The 19,377-nt window shown below is 36.3% G+C and overlaps 1 protein-coding gene across 1 annotated transcript in view; it reads left to right on the top strand.

Annotated features, from left to right (window-relative positions):
- MEIKIN (meiotic kinetochore factor) overlaps positions 1-19,377 on the top strand; it is an 80,770-nt gene that overhangs the window by 3,174 nt on the left and 58,219 nt on the right. The window contains exons 5-6 of the mRNA XM_043587085.1: positions 3,576-3,713; positions 10,077-10,196. Of these exons, the coding sequence (XP_043443020.1) occupies positions 3,576-3,713; positions 10,077-10,196 (258 nt within the window). The remainder of the gene's footprint in view (positions 1-3,575; positions 3,714-10,076; positions 10,197-19,377) is intronic.

Genomic DNA, 19,377 nt, shown 5'->3' with positions numbered 1-19,377 from the left:
AGACAAGGTTGAACACACACAGAGGCCTTGCCGAGCCTTGTAGGCCATGTCAAAGATATGGCTGTTTATATTTGGAGCAGCAGGAAGCCACTGGAGTCTTTTACTTAGGAAGATATATGATCACCTTGGCTACAGTATGGAAAGAAGCATGAATGGATGCAAATAGACCAGATAGGAGGTTATTACAGTATTTTAGGGGAGAAATGATGGCACTTTGTACTAAAGGATGACATTGAAAATGGAAAGAAGTGAGCCTAGCTCATGACCATTTTAGGAAACGAAACTGACAGAATTTGGCAAATGAAGAATGAAGGAGATGGAAGTATCAAAGATGACACCTGTTTCTGGCTTGCATAACTGGATACAAGGTGGTGCCATTTACTGGAAAAAAAATCTCGTTTGAGGGAAAGGTCATAAATTATGTTTTTAATATATTAGGTTATGGGTGCTTTTAAGATGACTAAGTAGAATGCCAAATAGGCAAGTTGGATATGGATGATTGTTGATAGAAATTTATGAGCCATCTACATATTGGTGTAATTGAAGTTATTTTTGAATACAAGAAAGGATGCCATCAGCACACCAGAAATACTGAGGAATTCTTTTTTTTTTTTTTTTTAATTTTTTTTTTCAACGTTTATTTATTTTTGGGACAGAGAGAGACAGAGCATGAACAGGGGAGGGGCAGAGAGAGAGGGAGACACAGAATCAGAAACAGGCTCCAGGCTCTGAGCCATCAGCCCAGAGCCCGACGCGGGGCTCGAACTCACAGACCGCAAGATCGTGACCTGGCTGAAGTCGGACGCTTAACCGACTGCGCCACCCAGGCGCCCCTACTGAGGAATTCTTAAAAGCATATGAGATCAGATTGCTGAATATTTGAGAATATTTGAAGAGCAGAGAAAAACCACTGCAGAGATAAGAGCTCTAGAGACATTCCAAATAGTTGGTGAATAAATGCAAAAAAAAAAACAAAAACAAAAAAAACAAAAACAAAAAAAAAACCCCTATAATAAAAAGGACCCTGAAGGAATTGTCAAGGTGATAGATAGATTAAGCACTGCATTTTGCCACTATGTGACCTGGTTCCTCTGCCTCATCCTTTGCTTATTTTGGAAACATTGGCAGCTGACAATGCATGCTGCCAGGATAAACCCTGAGAACTACTCCTAAGGAAAGTGAACTGAGGGTTTAGTTCTTAAGTATCAATGCTGGGACTGGGGTGAGAAGCAGAAGAGAGTCTGTAGTAAATCCAGATTACCACAAGGATAGCAGAGGGAGAAAAAGGTAAAAGAGATAGATTATGCTTGTTAACCCCTGGGTAAAGATGTAGTATGGCTCTCTGAAGTGGAAATTCTGATAAAGGAGGCTTCTAGTGTGTACACTAGCCAGACAATTAAAATAGTGCCCCATTTTACCTACAATACCTGAAACTGCAGGAGGACATCACCATGTAGAACATGGGTTCTCAGCATGTCTCATTACACTTCTAAGAAATCTCCAGAGCTAGGCTGCTGTTTCAGAATTTATATACACTGCTGTAAAAATGCATATTTTCAAGCAGAGATATGAACAGACAACTAGGAACACCCAAACCTTTGAATAAAACCAGTGACACAGAAGAGAGGCAACAAATCAAGCAAACAGAGTAACGTTTGAAGAACTAGAGAAAAACTAAATATCTCTTTAAAGACAAGAGGCCCCTGGATCCATAATATAACAGTCGTATTTTAAAAAATTAATGGTCCTTGGAACATAAAAATATCATCAAATTTAAAAACTCAGTAATTGAGCCTAATATTGAAATGAATTCAGCTCAAAATCAAATTAGCTAGCTAGAAAATAGAATAGAGAAATATTTTCTAGAATATAGTGCAAAAGAGCAAGGGAGCTGCTCAACAAATGCTTTTCCTTACGTCTTTCTTCTTTGCCTGGTGAATATCTACTTATTCTTCAAGAAAAAAAAAAATTCCGGTGCTGTCTCTACTGGGAAGCCTCTCCTGACCCCTCTTCTTTGTATATGAGTTTTTTCTTGGAAGTTCTGTGGCACTTTTTGTATACTTCTATCAGGACTTAAAACAGCAGTATAATTGCTTTTGTTACTCTTGGATCTAAAGCTGTTGAGAATAAGCACTACCTTTTATGTTCCTATCCCATATTTGGGACATCATATAATTTCAAATGCTTGTTGAATGAGTTTTATACTCTGTTTAGAGAAAATAAACTAACCATAATTATTATTTTGTAAAATTGTAGTTTAAATACACAATATATGTCCTTGGTTACTAGATTTATAAAGTTGATGTGTGAAAGATATAAGGAAATAGAAAATAGTCTCTAATTTACAACTGGTTGTATCCTTTTTTAAAATTTATTTATTTAAATTGAAGTTAGTTAACATACAGTGTAGTATCCGTTTCAGATGCAGAACCCAGTGATTGATCGCTTACATAGAACACCGGTTGCTTATCCCAACAAGTGCCCTTCTTAATTTCCATCACCCATTTAGCCCATTCACCCACCCTCCCCTCCAGCAACCCTCAGTTTGTTCTCTGTATTTAAGAGTGTCTTATGGTTTGCTTCCCTCTCTGTTTTTATCTTATTTTTCCTTCCCTTCCCATATGTGCATTTGTTGTGTTTCTTAAATTCTACATAAGTGAAATCATATGCTATTTGTCTTTCTCTGATTGATTTATTTTACTTAGCATAATACACTCTCGTTCCATCCATGTTATTGCAAATGGCAAGATTTCATTCTTTTTGATCACCAAGTAGTATTCCATTATATATATATATATATATATATATATATATATATATATATCACATCTTTTTTATCCGTTCATCATTCGATGGACATTTGGGCTCTTTCCACAAAATAGTTATTGTTGATAGCACTGCTATAAACACGGGGGTGCATGTGCCCCTTTGAATCAGCATTTTTGTATCCTTTGGATAACCTAGTAGTGTCATTGCTGGATTGTAGGGTAGTTGTATTTTTAATTTTTTGAGGAACATCCATACTGTTTTCCAGAGTGGCTGCACCAGTTTGCATTCCCACCAACAGTGCAAAAGAGTTCCCTTTTCTCTGCATTCTCACCAACGTCTGTTATTTCCTGAGTTGTTAATTTTAGCCCTTCAGATAGGAGTGAGATGGCATCTCGTTGTGATTTGTATTTCTCTGGTGATGTAGGCTCATTGATTTTTAAATGGAATAACTAGAATTACCCTTTATTCTCAGCTTGTTAGTTTACAGTTAGTGAGTTACTTATATATAAAACTTGTATTTTGGGGTAAAAAATCACAATTGAAGCTAAGGAGCATAACGAATAAATTATAAAACTTGGGAAAGCAATGGAAAAGATTATAATGCATTTTTCTACATAAAAAACAAGTTATTTTCTAAGGTTTAAGTTAAAGTGGTGTACAATTGTATGCTTTTTCAGTCATTTATATAAGTAATTTTACATTCTCTGTATAAAACTGCATGTATATTTCTACATATTTGAATTCTTAGGATTTTGAGTGTGTTTACTGTTGAAACATTTTACCTTTTTTGGTTGTTTATTCTATAGGACAAAGTTTGCAGCATGATATTTCTAGTTCTCTTCTGAGCTATTCATTCACAGACTCTTACACAGAATGCAAGAGTTTTGAAGAGAGTTTAAGTAGTTTCCCATCACCTGAACTCTTCAGAGGATCAGATTATTTAGGTGAGAAAACATTTTCAACCTTAAGCTGACCCACTATAGAAATTGTTCCTTTGTCCACAAATCCTCCAATGAATAATGTTCCTTTTGAGAAGGTGTGCTTGTCTTCCTCATTAAAACTTCCTGCCCTCACTCACTATCCACCGTATTCCAGGTTCAGTCACATAGGACTGTACATCAAAAGCCACCAGATAAGAAAAAGATGAAGACATTAGGGAATGACCCAGAAACAAGCCAATTTGCATTATAGTATCCCAGAGAAGCTCACAATTTGGATGCCCCAATACTTGTAAAAAGATATATCCGAAATGTAGAAGATGTGGTGACTACTTACTTAAATAGAGCATGGAGATTTATTCTTTTGGGTATTTTGAAACTGAGGAACTCTGGAATGGAGGATACTAGGCACTGTTAATAGCAAGGATCGTGGAATTTGAAATGCTGATCCCAATTACTCATTCCCCTGGAGTAGTATCATATGTTCACACCCTTGCCATATCCTTGTAGTGGTGGAATGAACTTTCTCCCTGTTTGGCTTTGGTACAGTAATGGAAATGTGACTTGCTTTGGGCAATAAGATATAAACAGATCTTTGAAATATGCTTAAATGGTTGGGCTTGTCCTCTTAAACTTTTAACATTGTGAGATGAATATATCCTAGTTAGCTTCTGCCTCCCCTGTGGGGACCCCAGAATGAGAGGTATGGGACAGAATAGTCCCAGACAACCTGCAGACTGCAGGGAGCTGTCCCATCTGATCAGCAGGTCTGTAATCTGAAGCAGACCTGCCTGAGCCAACCAGTACACATCGGAATAAGAAGTAAATGCTTTCATTTCATGCCAATGAGATTTGGGGGTTATTATACATAAAAGGCAACTGTCTCAGATACTGTACTGAATGAAGAAGAGAGGAAATTAAATGAAAATGTACATCTGAATTGTGAGACCTTCTCGACTAATGCCTATTCCCATCCCAACCCAACATCCCCTTTCTCTGCTCAGCTTCCAAAATACTAGCACCCAGACTTGAACTTTCTAGGCAGGAGAATGGAAGATTCTTTCCTAACAAATCTGAGCAACCATAAAGAAAGTACCTAAAGATACTGACCTCAGTACCCCTTCAGTGAAACTGACAAGAACACTCTGCACTGAAACCAACTCTGTGACAAGCCCAAATAAGGCCAGAGATTCCTCTTAGCCTTTTAGGGCTCCCTCTTGAATAAGAGGAGAGCCAAGGATCATCAGTCTTCCTGAGGAAGTCTTCTAAGAAAACACATAGTGATCAAAACGAAGGAAAATACATAGAGAGTGACATCAGCAAGATGTTGGAATAAGAAGCCCTGATCCATTCATTCTTCCCTCATGGACACACCAATTCAACAGCAATACATGGACTTTTTCCCTTTGTGAGAAATCTGAAACTGGTTAAAGGGACTCGTGCACCTCAAGCATGTATGGGACCAGCCATATCAAAGCCAACAGGAATTGGCAGGAAACCCCTAAGTCCCATCTTCTCCCTGGTTAGGGAAGAAAAGAACTGAACCATGCGTGAAATGTTGTAAATTTTCTGGGACCTTCCCAAAGGATTGGCTAGTCTCTTGCCTGTCTCAGAGTGCTACCCAAGGGAATGACTTCTTTCTCAATTGTCTCAAAGTGCTGATGGGACCTGGTATATTCTAGATGCCTATTGGCCACTGACAACAAATAAGGTGTGTGAGGAAACCTTAAGAGACTCATAGAACACAATTAAACAGAGCAACTTTTAACTTTAAACTTTATAGGAGTCTCAGAGGGCGAAGAGATGAGGGAGGGAGAGAGGGAGAAAAAGAAAGAAGGGAGGGATAAGGGTAAAAGAAAGAAGACGAGAGAGGGAGGAATAGGGAGAAAGAGTAAGGGGCTGAAAGGAGGGTGAGGGAAAAAGAAAGAGAGCCTGCCAGAAAGTTTATTCACAGAAATAATAGCTGCAAACTTACCCAATGTGGGGAAGGAAATGCACGTGTAGACCTAGGAAGCCCAATGAATCTCAGATAAGGTAACCAAGTAAATCCACACAGGGACTCATAAATAATCAAAAGTCAAATTTTGACTTTTAATAATTTGACTATTTAATAATTTTGACTTTTTTAATTTTGAAAGCAGTAGTAGAAAAGCAACTTGATATGTACACGGGAACCCCTATTAAACTATCATTGGGTTTCTCAGCAGAAACCTTGCAGGCCACAAAGGGTAGAATGATCTGTCAAAGTCGTGAAAGTAAAGAAACTGTCAACCAGCAAAACTATCAATAGAAACAAATAACATCAATGGAATATTGTTCAGCCATAAAAAATGAAATTTTCCACTTGCAACAATATGGATAGAGCCAGAGAGTATAATGCTAAGCAAAATAAGTCAGAGAAAGTCAAATACCATGTGATTACACTCATAAGTGGAATTTAAGAAACAAATCAAATGAACAAGGAGGGGGGGAAGAGAAGTCAAGAAACAGACTCTTAACTATAGAGAACAAACTGATAGTTACCAGAAGGCAGGTGGGTGAGGGATGGGTGAAATAGGTAATAGGGATTAAGGAGTATATTTGTCCTGATGAGCACCAGGTGGTTAAAATAAAAACTCAAAAAGAAATGAAGAGATAAGGAGTTTCTTAAACGAAAGCTGAAAGAGTTAATCACCACTAGACTCACCTTACAAAAAAAAATGGTAAAAGGAGTTCTTTAAGTTTAAATAAAGGACTCTAAACAGCAACACAAAAGCATATGAAAATATAAAACTTGCCAATAAGTATATAGATAAATATAATACTGTAACAGTGGTATTTAAATCTTTTAATTCTAATATAAAAGACTAAAGTATTAAAAATAAAAATATGTTAATGGATGCACAACATAAAAAAATGTAAACCATAACATCAGTAACACAAAATGTGTGTGAAGGGAGAAATAAAAGTATAGAGTTTTTGTATATAATGGAAGTTGCTATCTGATTAAAATAGATTGTTAAGACTGTATTTTATATAAGTACCATGGTAACCACATTAAAAATGCCTATAGAAAATACACAAAAGAAAAATAGAAAGGAGTCAAAGCATATCAGTATAAAAATAATCAATGAAACACAAATGAAGATGGCAAGAGAGGAAAAGGGGTAAAAGAACTATAAGACAAAATAATTAACAAAATAGTAATATTCTTTCCCTATAAATAATTACTTCAAATGTAACCGGTTTAAATTCCCCAATCAAAAGACACAGAGTGGCTGGATGGATTTTGAAAAACAAGGTCTATATGCTATCTACAAAAGACTCTACATTTCAGGACACACATAGGCTGAAAGTGGAGCAATAGGAAAAGATAATCCATATAAATCGTAACCAAAAGGAATCAGGAGTGGCTCTACTTATATCAGATAAAACATCCGTTAAGTCAAAAACTATCACAAGACACAAAGACATTATATAATGATGAAAGGGTCAATTAATCAGGAACATATAACAAATATAAAGAAATATGCACTCAACATCAAAGCACCTAACAGATAAACACTGACAGACCTGAGGGCAAAAATAGACATCCATACAGTAATGAAGACTTCATTACTCCCATTTTCAATAAATAGAAAAACCATACAGAAAATTGACACTTTTTTGAATTCAAAATATATTGCAAAACTACAGTAATTATAACAGTATGGTACTGGCATAAAGATAGACATGTAGATGAATAGAATAGAGAGAAATGATTTTAAACAATGGTGGCAAGAATACACAGTGGGGAAAGAATAGTCTCTTCAACAATGTTGGGAAAACTGGACTTCCATCGCTTCTTGGCCTTTTGTCTAAGATCAAGTGTGGGAAAACTGGACTTCCACCTACAAAAGGATGAAATAAGACCAATACCTTACATCATACAAAAAACCCAACTCAAAATGGATTAAAGACTTAAACATAAGACCAGAAACCATAAAACACATGGAAGAAAACATAGGGGAAAACCCTCATGATACTTAATGATTTCTTGGATGTAACACCAAAAGCACAGGCAACAAAAGCTAAGTTAGACAAGTGAGATTACATAAAACTAAAAACCTGCACAGCAAAATAAACAACAGAGTGAAAGGGCAACATACAAAAAGGGAGAAAATATTTGCAAAACACTTATCTGATAAGAGATTAATGTTAAAAAATATATAAGAAACTCCTATAACTCAGGGGGAAAAAATGAACAAATAACCCCGTTACAAAATTGCCAAAGGACTTGAATAGACATTTCCCCAAAGAAGATATACTGATGGCCAACAAGTATATGAAAAGATGCCAACATCACTAATTATCAGGGATATGCAAATCAAAACCACAATGAAATGTCACCTCACCTGTTAGGATGATTATTATTTTTTAAAAAAGTGGGGGGGATCCTGGGTGGCTCAGTCGGTTAAGGATCCACCTTCGGCTCAGGTCATGATCTCACGGCTCATGAGTTCAAACCCCACGTCAGGCTCAGAGCCTGGAGCCTGCTTCAGATTCTGTCTCTCTATCTCTGTCCCTCCCCCACTCATGATCTGTCTCTCTCTCAAAAATAAATAAACAAAAAAATAAGTGTTGACAATGATGTAGAGAAATTGGAACACTTGTACATTGTTGTTTGGACTGTAAATGGTGCAACTGCTATGGGGAACAGTGTAGAGGTTCCTCAAAAAATTGAAAATAGAACTACCATGTGATTCACCAATCCTACTTGTGGATATTTATCCAAAGTAATTGCAATCAGGATCTTAAAGAGATGTTTGCGCCCCATATCTATTTCAGCATTATTCACAATAGCTAAATGTGGAAACCATCTATGTTTTCATTGATTTATGAATGGATAAAAGAAATATGGTATATGCAGATGATGGAATATTATTCAGCCTTAAAGGGAGGTCCTGCCATATGCAACAACCTGGATGAACCTTAAGAATGCTATGATAAGTAAAATAAGCCAGTAACAGAAAGATAAATACTGTATCATTCCACTTGAATGAGATATCTAAAATAGTCAAATTCATAGAATTAGAGAGTAGAATGTTGGTTGCCCTGGCCTAGAATGAGATAGACATGGGAAGCTGCTATTCAACAGGTATTAAGTATCAGTTTTGTAAGATGAATAGGTTCCAGAGATCTGCTATACAACACTGTGATACACTATACTAAACAATATTGTACACTTACAAATTTGAGAGGGTAGATTGATGTTAAGTGTTCCTACCACAATAAAATTAAAAATTAAAAGTTAAGAAAAGGAACCAAGCAGAAATAGAAACACAAGGAGAAAAAAATATATTGAAAAAATAGTCTCACTGACATAAAATGTATATTGTGTTCATTAAATAAGAATAGGGTGCTATGAAAAAGGAAATATTCAGATCATGAATGCAATAGCAGAGAGAAATTTAGTAGAAGGATTAGAAATTAGGGTTGAGGAGGAAAAAAAAGGAAAATAAAGATGAAAGGTTGCTACTCAACAGAGATAAGTTAGTGGAGGAGTATATGATATCCAATATCAAATGAAAGCAGTTTCAGACAAAGATGGTGAAAGAAACAAGAGGAAAATTACCAATGCTATAATGCAAGAACAGTTTCCTAGCATTAAAGAATATGATTTCTGTGTTAAAAGGGTCACACTGTGCCTACCACAATAGATGAAAAACACCAAGATGAAGCATTGTGAAACTTTAGAACACTAGAGAATGGAATGAAAAGAATGAATTTATAGAACTTGGTAAAGTTTGGGATTAAATAGATGTAAAATACAGAGAAACCTAAACTAACAAAAAAGACTGACTGACTCCAGGGGGTAGAAATGATTGTTATGGTGTACAAGAGTAAATAGCATTTTTATGGCAATTTATTATTATAATGTCTATACCGAATATTGATCTAACTAAATATGTAATATAATATCAGGATAATGGGAAGTGTGGAAAAGGTGGGGACAGGGATGTAAGAGAGAATAACCTCATTCTTGTGTAGTGGGAAGTTAATGGAAAGTTTAAAACTGACATCAAGTAATACTAGCATGTTATTTAATGGGACGTAGGTATAATTTATACATAAAATATTAAAAGGAACCTCGTAGGTATGCTGTCTGTCTCTTATGTCAATAATGTTTATGGGGCAAAAATCCATGAAAGAAAGTAGATTACAGTACTGAAATAGGCCAAAGAATATTTACTATTCTGATGCCATCAAGACTTGTCTTTTTTCTCTGTCTTACCCAAATCTTTAATTGCCACAGCTTAGTATGGCTGGGGCCTTTGGAGTTGGGGGAGGTAACCTACTACTTGTGTGCTGTTGTTCAAAGTTGTGTGCCATTTCTGCCTGCTGTTTTAGATTGGAAATGTCCCAGGTTGGAAGAACATATGCAATGCAAGAATTCCACTCTTCTGGATACCAGTAAAGCAATAGCAATAGAGAAGGTACCACAGTTTTCAGACCTCTCTGCAATTTTAGGTGAGTTTTCACATTCTTTTTTCTTATGTCACAGAGGAAAACCCTCATCTATATCAGAAAAACAAGTAATTTTTGAATGATTTATAGCTAAGTTTATCAATTAGCATTATCTTTGGCTACAAATAACATAGGGGTCTCCTGTTTTATAACTTTTATTTTGAAGTAATTTTAGACTTGCAAAAAAGTTGCAAAAATAGAGAATTCCCATATACATCTCACCCAGCTTTCCCTAATGCTGTCTTATATAACATTAGTACAATGATCAGAATCAGAAAATTAACACTGGCATAAAACTACTAATTAAACCTTATTTGCATTTCACCAGTTTTTCCACCAATCTCTTTTCTTGTGTTTCAGGATCAAACATTGCATCTGATTGTTACTTCTTCCTTAGTCTACTATAGTCTGTAACAGTTTCTCAGTCTTTGTTTGTTTTTCATAATCTTGGTACTTTTGAAGATTACTCATCAGTTATTTTATAGAACGTCCCTCACTTTTAAATTTGTCTAATGTTTTCTTATGATTAGAATGAGCTTGTACAATGTTTTAAAGAACACTGCAGAAATGATGTTATGCCTTTTTCAGTACATTGTATTAAATTCTTGATGTCAGTATATCGTATTACTGGTGATACTAAACTTCATCACTTGATTAAGGTGGTGTCTGTGGTTTTCTGAATAGTTAAGTTACTAGTTTGCCTTTGTGCTTAATAAATATCCAGAGAAGATAGTTTGAGACCCTATAAATCCTGTTTCTCCTCAAATTTTCATTCACTGATAATAGTATTCATCAGAGGAACGTGACTATAACAGTTATTATGCTGGTGTTTGTTTAATGGTGATTTTCTATTTTTTGCTTCCCTGCTACATTCACTAATTGAAATTCTACTGTAAAAGAATTGTATCTTTTCTGCTGTTTATTTATTCAGTTGATTATAGCAGTATTAACTCATGAATATTTATTTTATGTGTTAAAATACAATATTTTATTTACTTATTTATATAATTCAAGCATGCACAAAGTTATATAGGTTATATATATTTCAGTGCATTTTGTTAATCACTTGGAGTATAGTTAGACTCATTTGCTAGTGTCAGATTCAATTTTTGGTTTTCCATCCTGATTTGTTTCTTTATTTGGGGAGAAGGGGCTATGTGAAGGTATGTGAAACATTGCTATGGTTCTAAGAGTCAAAGCTATAATATATATATATATTCTCAGGAAAGCATCACTTCTCCTTCCTGCTACCCTGATCCTATTCCCCTCTTCTTTCTACCCCTTTCCCACCCAACCCTTATGGTTTATCTTTCTTGTATTTCTTTTGTATATATTTTCTTATATCCTCTTCTTTATTTCCTTTTTTTTTTTGAATGTTTCATTTATTTTTGAGAGAGCACAAGCAGGGGAGGGGCAGAGAGAAGTGGGGGACAGAGGATCCAGAGTGGGCTCTGCACTGACAACAGCTAGCCCAATGTAGGGCTTGAACTCACAAAACGTGAGATCATGATCTGAGCCAAAATCTGATATTCACCCAACTGAGCCACCCAGGTGCCCTATATCCTCTTCTTTCGTGCATGAAGGTTAGCATATTTATATATACTTTTTTATTTTGTTTTTTTCCACATATTAGTATGTATTAGAAATCACTCCAGCTAGTTTTAAGGAGCTCTTCCTCATGTTTTTTCAATAGCTGCATGGTACTCCACTGTATGGATGTATTTTTGTTTATTTAAGCACTCTCCTATGAATTAGATATCTAGGGTTTCCCCCCAGTATTTTGCCACTACAAACAGTGTGTAAATGAATAAACTTATTCCATCAATAATACAAAAATATATTATATCATAAAGATAGATTTTCAGAAGTAGGATGCTGGGTCATAAGGTAAGTGGATATATAGTTTTGTTGCATATTGCCAGATTTTCCTCCAGAAAGATTATACCAGTTTGCATTCCCATCAACATATTCTCATATCCTGTTCCCTCATACCCTCACCAACAGAATATATTGTCATATTTAAAAATTTTTGCTACTCTAATAGGTGAGAAATGGTATCTCAGTGTTATTTTAGCTTGCATTTCCCTAACTGTATGTGAGCTTAAATATTTTTCATATGTTTGAAGGCTATTTTTATTTTCTGTGTGTGTGTGTGTGTGTGTGTGTGTGTGTGCATGTATGTGTAGATTTTCTTTTCATGCCTTTTCCCCATTTTTTCACCTGTTTTTTTATTCTTTACCCTCCATTTCCTTTTTTTTAAATTTTTTAAATTTTTACTTAGTTTTGAGAGAGAGGGACAGAGTGGAAGCTGGGGAGGAACAGAGAGAGAGGGAGACACAAATCCGAAGCAGGCTCCAGGCTCCAAGCTGTCAGCACAGAGCCTGACGTGGGGCTTGAACTCACAAACCGCAAGTTCATGACCTGAGCCAAAGTCGGACGCTTAACCAACTGAGCCACCCAGGTACCCCTACCCTCCATTTCTAAGTATATTAGCTATTAAGAATTTTAGCCTTTTCCTAAATGCTCCAATCAAAAGACATAGGGTGTTAGAGTGGATTAAAAAACAAGACATATCTATATGCTGCCTACCAGAGACTCATCTCAGCCATAACGACACATACAGACTGAAATGAAGGGATGGAAAAACATTTACCATGCTTATGGAAATTAAAAAAAAACTCCAGGGTAGCAACACTTATATCAGACAAAAAGACTTTTTAAAACAAAGACTGTAATAAGAGACAAAGAAAGGCATTGCATATTATAAAGGCATCAACCCAATGAGACAATAACAGTTGTATGTATCTATGCACCCAATATTGGAGCACCTAAATACATAAAGCAAATATTAATGGACATAAAGAGAGAAACTGATGGTAATACAATAATAATAGGGGACTTTAACACCCCACTTAGATTAATGGACAGATCATCCAGGTAGCAAATCAATAAGGAAACAGTGTCAGAGTTCCTGGGTGGTTCAGTCTGTTAAATGTCCGACTTTGGCTCGGGTCATGATCTCATGGTTTGTGTGTTGGAGCCTGGGATTAAGGTCTCTGCTGTCATCACAGAGCTGGCTTTGGATTCTTGGTCTCTCTGTCTCTCTGCCCCTCCCTGACCCTCACATGTTCTCTCTCTCTCTCCCTCTCTCCCTCTCCCTCTCTCTCTCTCTCAAAAATAAATAAACATTAAAAAATATATATAAGGAGGGATGCCTAGGTGGCTCATTCAGTTGAGTGTCCAACTTTGGCTGAGGTCATAATCTTGTAGTTCATGAGTTTGGACCCTGTCAGCTGTGCTGACAGCTCAGAGCCTGGATTTTGTTTTGGATTCTGTGTCTCCCTCTCTGTCTGTGCCTTCCCCACTCATGCTCTCTCTCAGAAATAAATTTGAAAAAAAATTGAAAAAAATATATATATAAGGAAACAGTGTCTTTGAATGACACATTACCCCAGATGGGATGACAGATATATACAAAACATTTCATCCAAACAACAGAATGTACATTCTTTTCAAGGGCATGTGGAAAATTCTTTAGAATAGATTAAATGTTAGGCCAGAAAGCAAGTCTGAATAAATTTAAGAAGATTGAATTTATACCATGCATCTTTTCTTCCCACAGCAGTATAAAACTGGAAGTGAATCATAGGGAAAAAAACTGGAAAAAAGCACAAACATGTGGAGGCTAAACAACATAATACTAAACAACTAATGGGTCAACATATAAATCAAAGGGGAAATCAAAAATTACATGGAGACACAAGACAATGAAAATGTAATGGTCCAAAACATTTAAGACACATAAAAATCAATTCTAAGAGAGAAATATATAATGATACAGGCCTACCTGAAGAAACAAGAAAAAGCTCAAATAAATTATCTATTTATTTATAATTATATATCTGTTTATAAACCGGGGCACTTGGGTAGCTCGGTTGAGCATCCAACTCTTGATTTCAGCTCAGGTCACAATCTCCTGGTTCATGGGGTTGAGTCCTGCATGGGCCTCTGCACTGACAGCACAGAGGCTGCTTGGGATTCTCTCTATCATTCTCTTTCTACCCCTCCCCCACTTGTGTGTGCTTGCTCGATCTCCCTCTCTCTCTCTCTCTCTCAAAATAAATAAACATTAAAAAAAAATTATCTGACCTTAAACCGAAAAGAAATAGAAAAAAGAACAAAGCCAAATATGAGTAGAAAGAAGGAAATAATAAAGTTTAGAGCAGAAATAAATGACGTAGAGACTAAAACAAAAACCAAAACCAATAGAACAGTTCAACAAAAGCAGGAGCTGGTTCTTTGAAAACAAATAAAATTGGTAAGTCCTTAGGCAGACTCTTCAAGACAAAAAGAGAAATGACCCAAATAAGTAAAACCAGAAATGAAAGAGGACAAGTAACAACTGACACCACATAAATATAAGATTGTAAGAGTAGTTTGAAAAATTATATGCCAAAAAATTGGACATCCTAGAAGAAATGGATAAATTTCTAGAAACACACAATCTAACAGACTGAATCAGGAAGAAATAGGAAATCTTAAAGAAACCATTAGTAATAACAAAATTGAATTAGTACACAAAAGACTACCAAAAAATAAAAGTCTAGGACTAGATAGATTCACAGGTGAATTCTAAAAAATATTTAAAGAAGAGTTAATGCTTATTCTTCTCAAACAATTCCAAAAAAATAGGAGAGAGAGGAAGGAAAGCTTCGAAACTCATTCCATAAGGCCAGCATTACCATGATACCAAAGCCAGACAAATACACCAATAGAGAGAGACAGAGAGAGAGAGAGAGAGAGAGAAAGAGAGAGAGAGAGAAAAGAAAACTACAGTTCAAAATCCCTGATGAGCATAGATTTAAAAATCCTCAATAAAATATTATCAAACCACACTCAAAAACACATTAAAAGGATCATTCACCACTACCAAGTGGTATTTATTCTGGGGACGCAAGGATGGTTCAATATCACAATCAACATGATACTCCACATCAACAAAATGAAGGATAAAAATCATGATTATCTCAGTAGATGCAGAAAAAGCATTTGACAAAATTTAACATCCATTCATGATTTAAAAAAAAAAAAAACTTTCCCTAATGTGACGTTAGAGAGAACATACCTCAACATAATAAAGGCCATTTATGAAAGAAAAAAAAAAGCACAGTTAATATCATACTCTATGGTTAAAACCTGAGAGCTTTTCCTCTAAGATCAGGAACAAGATAAGGATGTCCTGTCTTACTGCTTTTCTAACACTACAGCATAGTGCTAGACATTCTAGCCACAGCAGTCAGACAAGAAAAAGAAATGAGACATCCATATTGATAAGGAAGAAATTAAGCTATCATTGTTTGCAGATGACATGATACTGTACACGGAAGAGCCTAAAGACTTTACCAAAAAACTATTAGAAGTAATAAACTCAGTAAAGTTTTAGGATACAAAATTAATATCCAGAAATTGATAGCATTTGTGTGCACTGATAACAAAGTAGCTGAAAGAGAAATTAAGAAAACAACTCCATGTGTAATTGCACAAAAAATAATAAAATACCTAGGAATAAACTTAACCAGGGGGGTGAAAGACCTGTATTCTGAGGACTGTAAAACACTGATGAAAGAAATTGAAGAGAAATGAGAAGGTATTTCGTGGTCATGAATTGGAAGAATTAATATTGTTAAGATGTCCATACTACCCCAAACAATTTGAAGATTCAGTGCAATCCCTATCAAAATACCAATAGCATTTTCACAGAATTAGAACAAATAAGTCTAAAATTTGTTTGGAACCACAGAAGAGCCCAAATATCCAAAGCAATATTGAGAAATAGTAAAGCTGGAGATGTCACACTTCCAGATGTCAAGATATATTACAAGCTGTAGTCAAAATAGCATGGTTCTGGCACAAAAATAAACACATAGATCAATGGAACAGAATAGAGAGCCGGAAATAAACCCATGCTTATATGGTCAATTAATCTGTGACAAAGAATGCAAGAAGATACAATGGGGAAAAGACTGCCTCTTCAATAAATGGTACTGGGAAAATTGGATAGCTACGTGCAAAAAAATGAAAGTGGACCACTTTCTTATACCATACACAAACTCAAAATGGATTAAAGGCCTAAATGTGAGGCCTGAAATCATAAAAATCCTATGAGAGAACATAGGCAGTACTTTTTCTTACATCAGCCATAATGACATTTTTTTCTAGATATGTCTCTTTGTATGGCTTCAGCTCAGGTCACGATCTCACGGCTTTGTGGGTTCGAGCCCTGCATCCGGCTCTGCACTGGTGGTGCAGAGCCTGCTTGGGATTCTCTGTCTCTCCTTCTCCCTCTGCCCCTCCCCTATTTGAACTGTCTCTCTCAAATAAATAAAAACTTAAAAAAAGAAACTTTAAAAAAATGGGCAGAGTACCTGAATAGACATGTTTCCAAAGAAGACATGCAGATGGCCAACAGCCATGAAAAGATGCTTCCATCATTAATCACCAGGAAACTACAAATCAAAACCACAATGAGATACCACCTCACACCTGTCAGAATGGCTAAAATAAAAAGACAAGGAAAAGGAAGTGTTGATAAGGATGTGGAGAAAAAGGAACCCTCATGCACTGTTGGTAGGAATGTGAATTGGCACAGCCACTGTGGAAAACAGTATGGATGTTCCTCAAAACATTAAAAGTCAAATACTATATGATTCAGTAATCCCGCTACTGGATATTTACCCAAAGAAAACAAAAACACTAATTTGAAAATTTATTGTAGTATTATTTATAATAGCCAAGGTATGGAAGTGGTCTAAATGTACACTGATGAACAAATGGATGAGGAAGATATGGTACACACACACACACACACACACACACACACACATGCACGCACACTATTACACAGCCATAAAAGGTTAAGATCTTGCCATTTGCAACTACATGAATGCACCTAGAGGGCATTATGGTAAGTGAAATAAGTGAGGATGAGAAAGACAAATACCATATGATTTCACATGTGTGGAATCTAAAAAACAAAACAAATTAAAAAACAAAAAACAGAATCAGACCTGTAAATACAGAGAACAAACTAATGGTTCCCACAGGGAAGGGGAATGGGAGTGTGGGCAAAATGGGTTAAGGGGAGAGGGGATGAGATACTTGGAGTTTTGGAATGAATAAGTCACAGGAATAAAAGTCACAACATAGGGAATGTAGTCTGTGGTATTATAACAGCATCATATGGTGACAAGTTAGCTACACTTGTGGTGAGCATAATATAATATTTAGAGAAGTTAATTCATTAGGTAGTACACATGAAACTAATACAATGTGTTTCATCTATCCCTAAAAAAAATTTTTGTAAAGAATATTAAGGGCTCCTGGGTAGCTCAGTTGGTTAAGCATCCAACTTCGGCTCAGGTCATGATCTCACGGTTCATGGGTACAAGCCCCACATCAGGCTTTGTGCTGACAGCTCAGAACCTGAAGGCTACTTCGGATTCTGTGTCTCCCTCTCTCTCTGCCCCTCCCCCCACTTATGCTCTGTCTCTCAAAAATAAATAAACATTGGGGAAAAAAAGAATATTAGTCTTTTGTCTGTGGCTTATTTGTGAATATTTCCCCAAGTTTGTCGGTTGTCTTTTTGTGTATGTTGTTTTTGTCGTGCAAAAAAGGCTTGTTTATACTAGATTTACTTCTCTTCCCAGGCCAGAGTTAGTGTAGCATCTCACTAATAGCATTAAGATCTTATACTCTTTCTGTCTTTCTACTACCAAGTGTGTTGGCTTGTTACCCCATAGTTGTAGGATGGTTGCTAAGCCTTTAGGCATCACAACAGTGTTCCAGGGAAAAAGAATTAGAAAAGGCAGTACTAGCCACATACATCTCCTTTTATCAGAAAAGCAAAAGCTGGGGCGCCTGGGTGGCGCAGTCGGTTGGGCGTCCGACTTCAGCCAGGTCACGATCTCGCGGTCCGTGAGTTCGAGCCCCACGTCAGGCTCTGGGCTGATGGCTCGGACCCTGGAGCCTGTTTCCGATTCTGTGTCTCCCTCTCTCTCTGCCCCTCCCCCGTTCATGCTCTGTCTCTCTCTGTCCCAAAAATAAATAAACGTTAAAAAAAAAAAAATTAAAAAAAAAAAAAGAAAAGCAAAAGCTTTCCAATTAATTCCCCAGCAGACTAGGTCTATTGGCCAGGACTGAGTCCTGTATCTCCTGACTACTTGGAAGTCTTCTTTGATAAAGTTTATAAAAACCCAAGTATTTTATTCTTCTAGCCTCTATAGTGGTAGAAAGGGGAAAATGTATAAGAATAGAGAGGGGGAATAGCAATGGATGTTGTCAGCTCATCTATCAGAGCCTCACAAAAAGGAGGGATAAATAATATCAAAGAATTAAGCATTGGTTATGGGGTCCCTTATGGGAGAGTTGGTATCTGTCTGGATGGCAGTATTTCTGACAGTTTGAAAACCTTGTGTTATGTTTACTTTGGCAACTCCTTTGCTGATAATGAAGTGCCCAAAGAAGCAGCCTGTCTCTTTAACAAATGTTTCAGTTAACTTCTTTGTCCACTGTAAGTGATGACAAAAAAGAAAAAGAAAGAAGAAAAGAAAGAAAAAAATTAAAAAAAAATCAATCCTACCTCAAACTTTATTAGGTTAAAAAATGAAATTATTACCACATATACCTGAAAAATCTAGCAGTATATCATATGCAATTACAACTTGATCCAAGATTTCTTTTTTTAAAAAAAATTATTTTTAATGCTTTTATTTATTTTTGAGAGAGAGAGACAGAGTGCCAGCAGGGGAGGGGCAGAGAGAGAGGGAGACACAGAATCTGAAGCAGGCTCCAGGCCCTGAGTTGTCAGCAGAGAGCCTGATGTGGGGCTCAAACCCACAAACTGTGGTTTGACCTGAGACAAAGTTGGATGATTAACCAACTGAACCACCCAGGAACCCTAATTCAGGCTTTCAAATGGTATCAGTAGGACCCAATTCCTTTCCATCTCTCAGCTCACGGCACTAATGTGCAAACTGAACTCTCAGCTAACCTCCCTTCATATAGTAGCTCTTGTTAGGTCCAGGCCTATATACTCACAGCCTCAAATCCAGTGAACAAAAGTGCTTCTCTTTCCCAGTGATTTGAACAAAAGTCCTGGTCTTATACCTTGGCTTAAATTATTTCA

The sequence above is a fragment of the Prionailurus bengalensis genome, chromosome A1, assembly GCF_016509475.1.
Source record: "Prionailurus bengalensis isolate Pbe53 chromosome A1, Fcat_Pben_1.1_paternal_pri, whole genome shotgun sequence".
NCBI classification, from domain to species: domain Eukaryota; kingdom Metazoa; phylum Chordata; class Mammalia; order Carnivora; family Felidae; genus Prionailurus; species Prionailurus bengalensis.
This window is presented reverse-complemented; position numbering and strand designations above follow the sequence as displayed.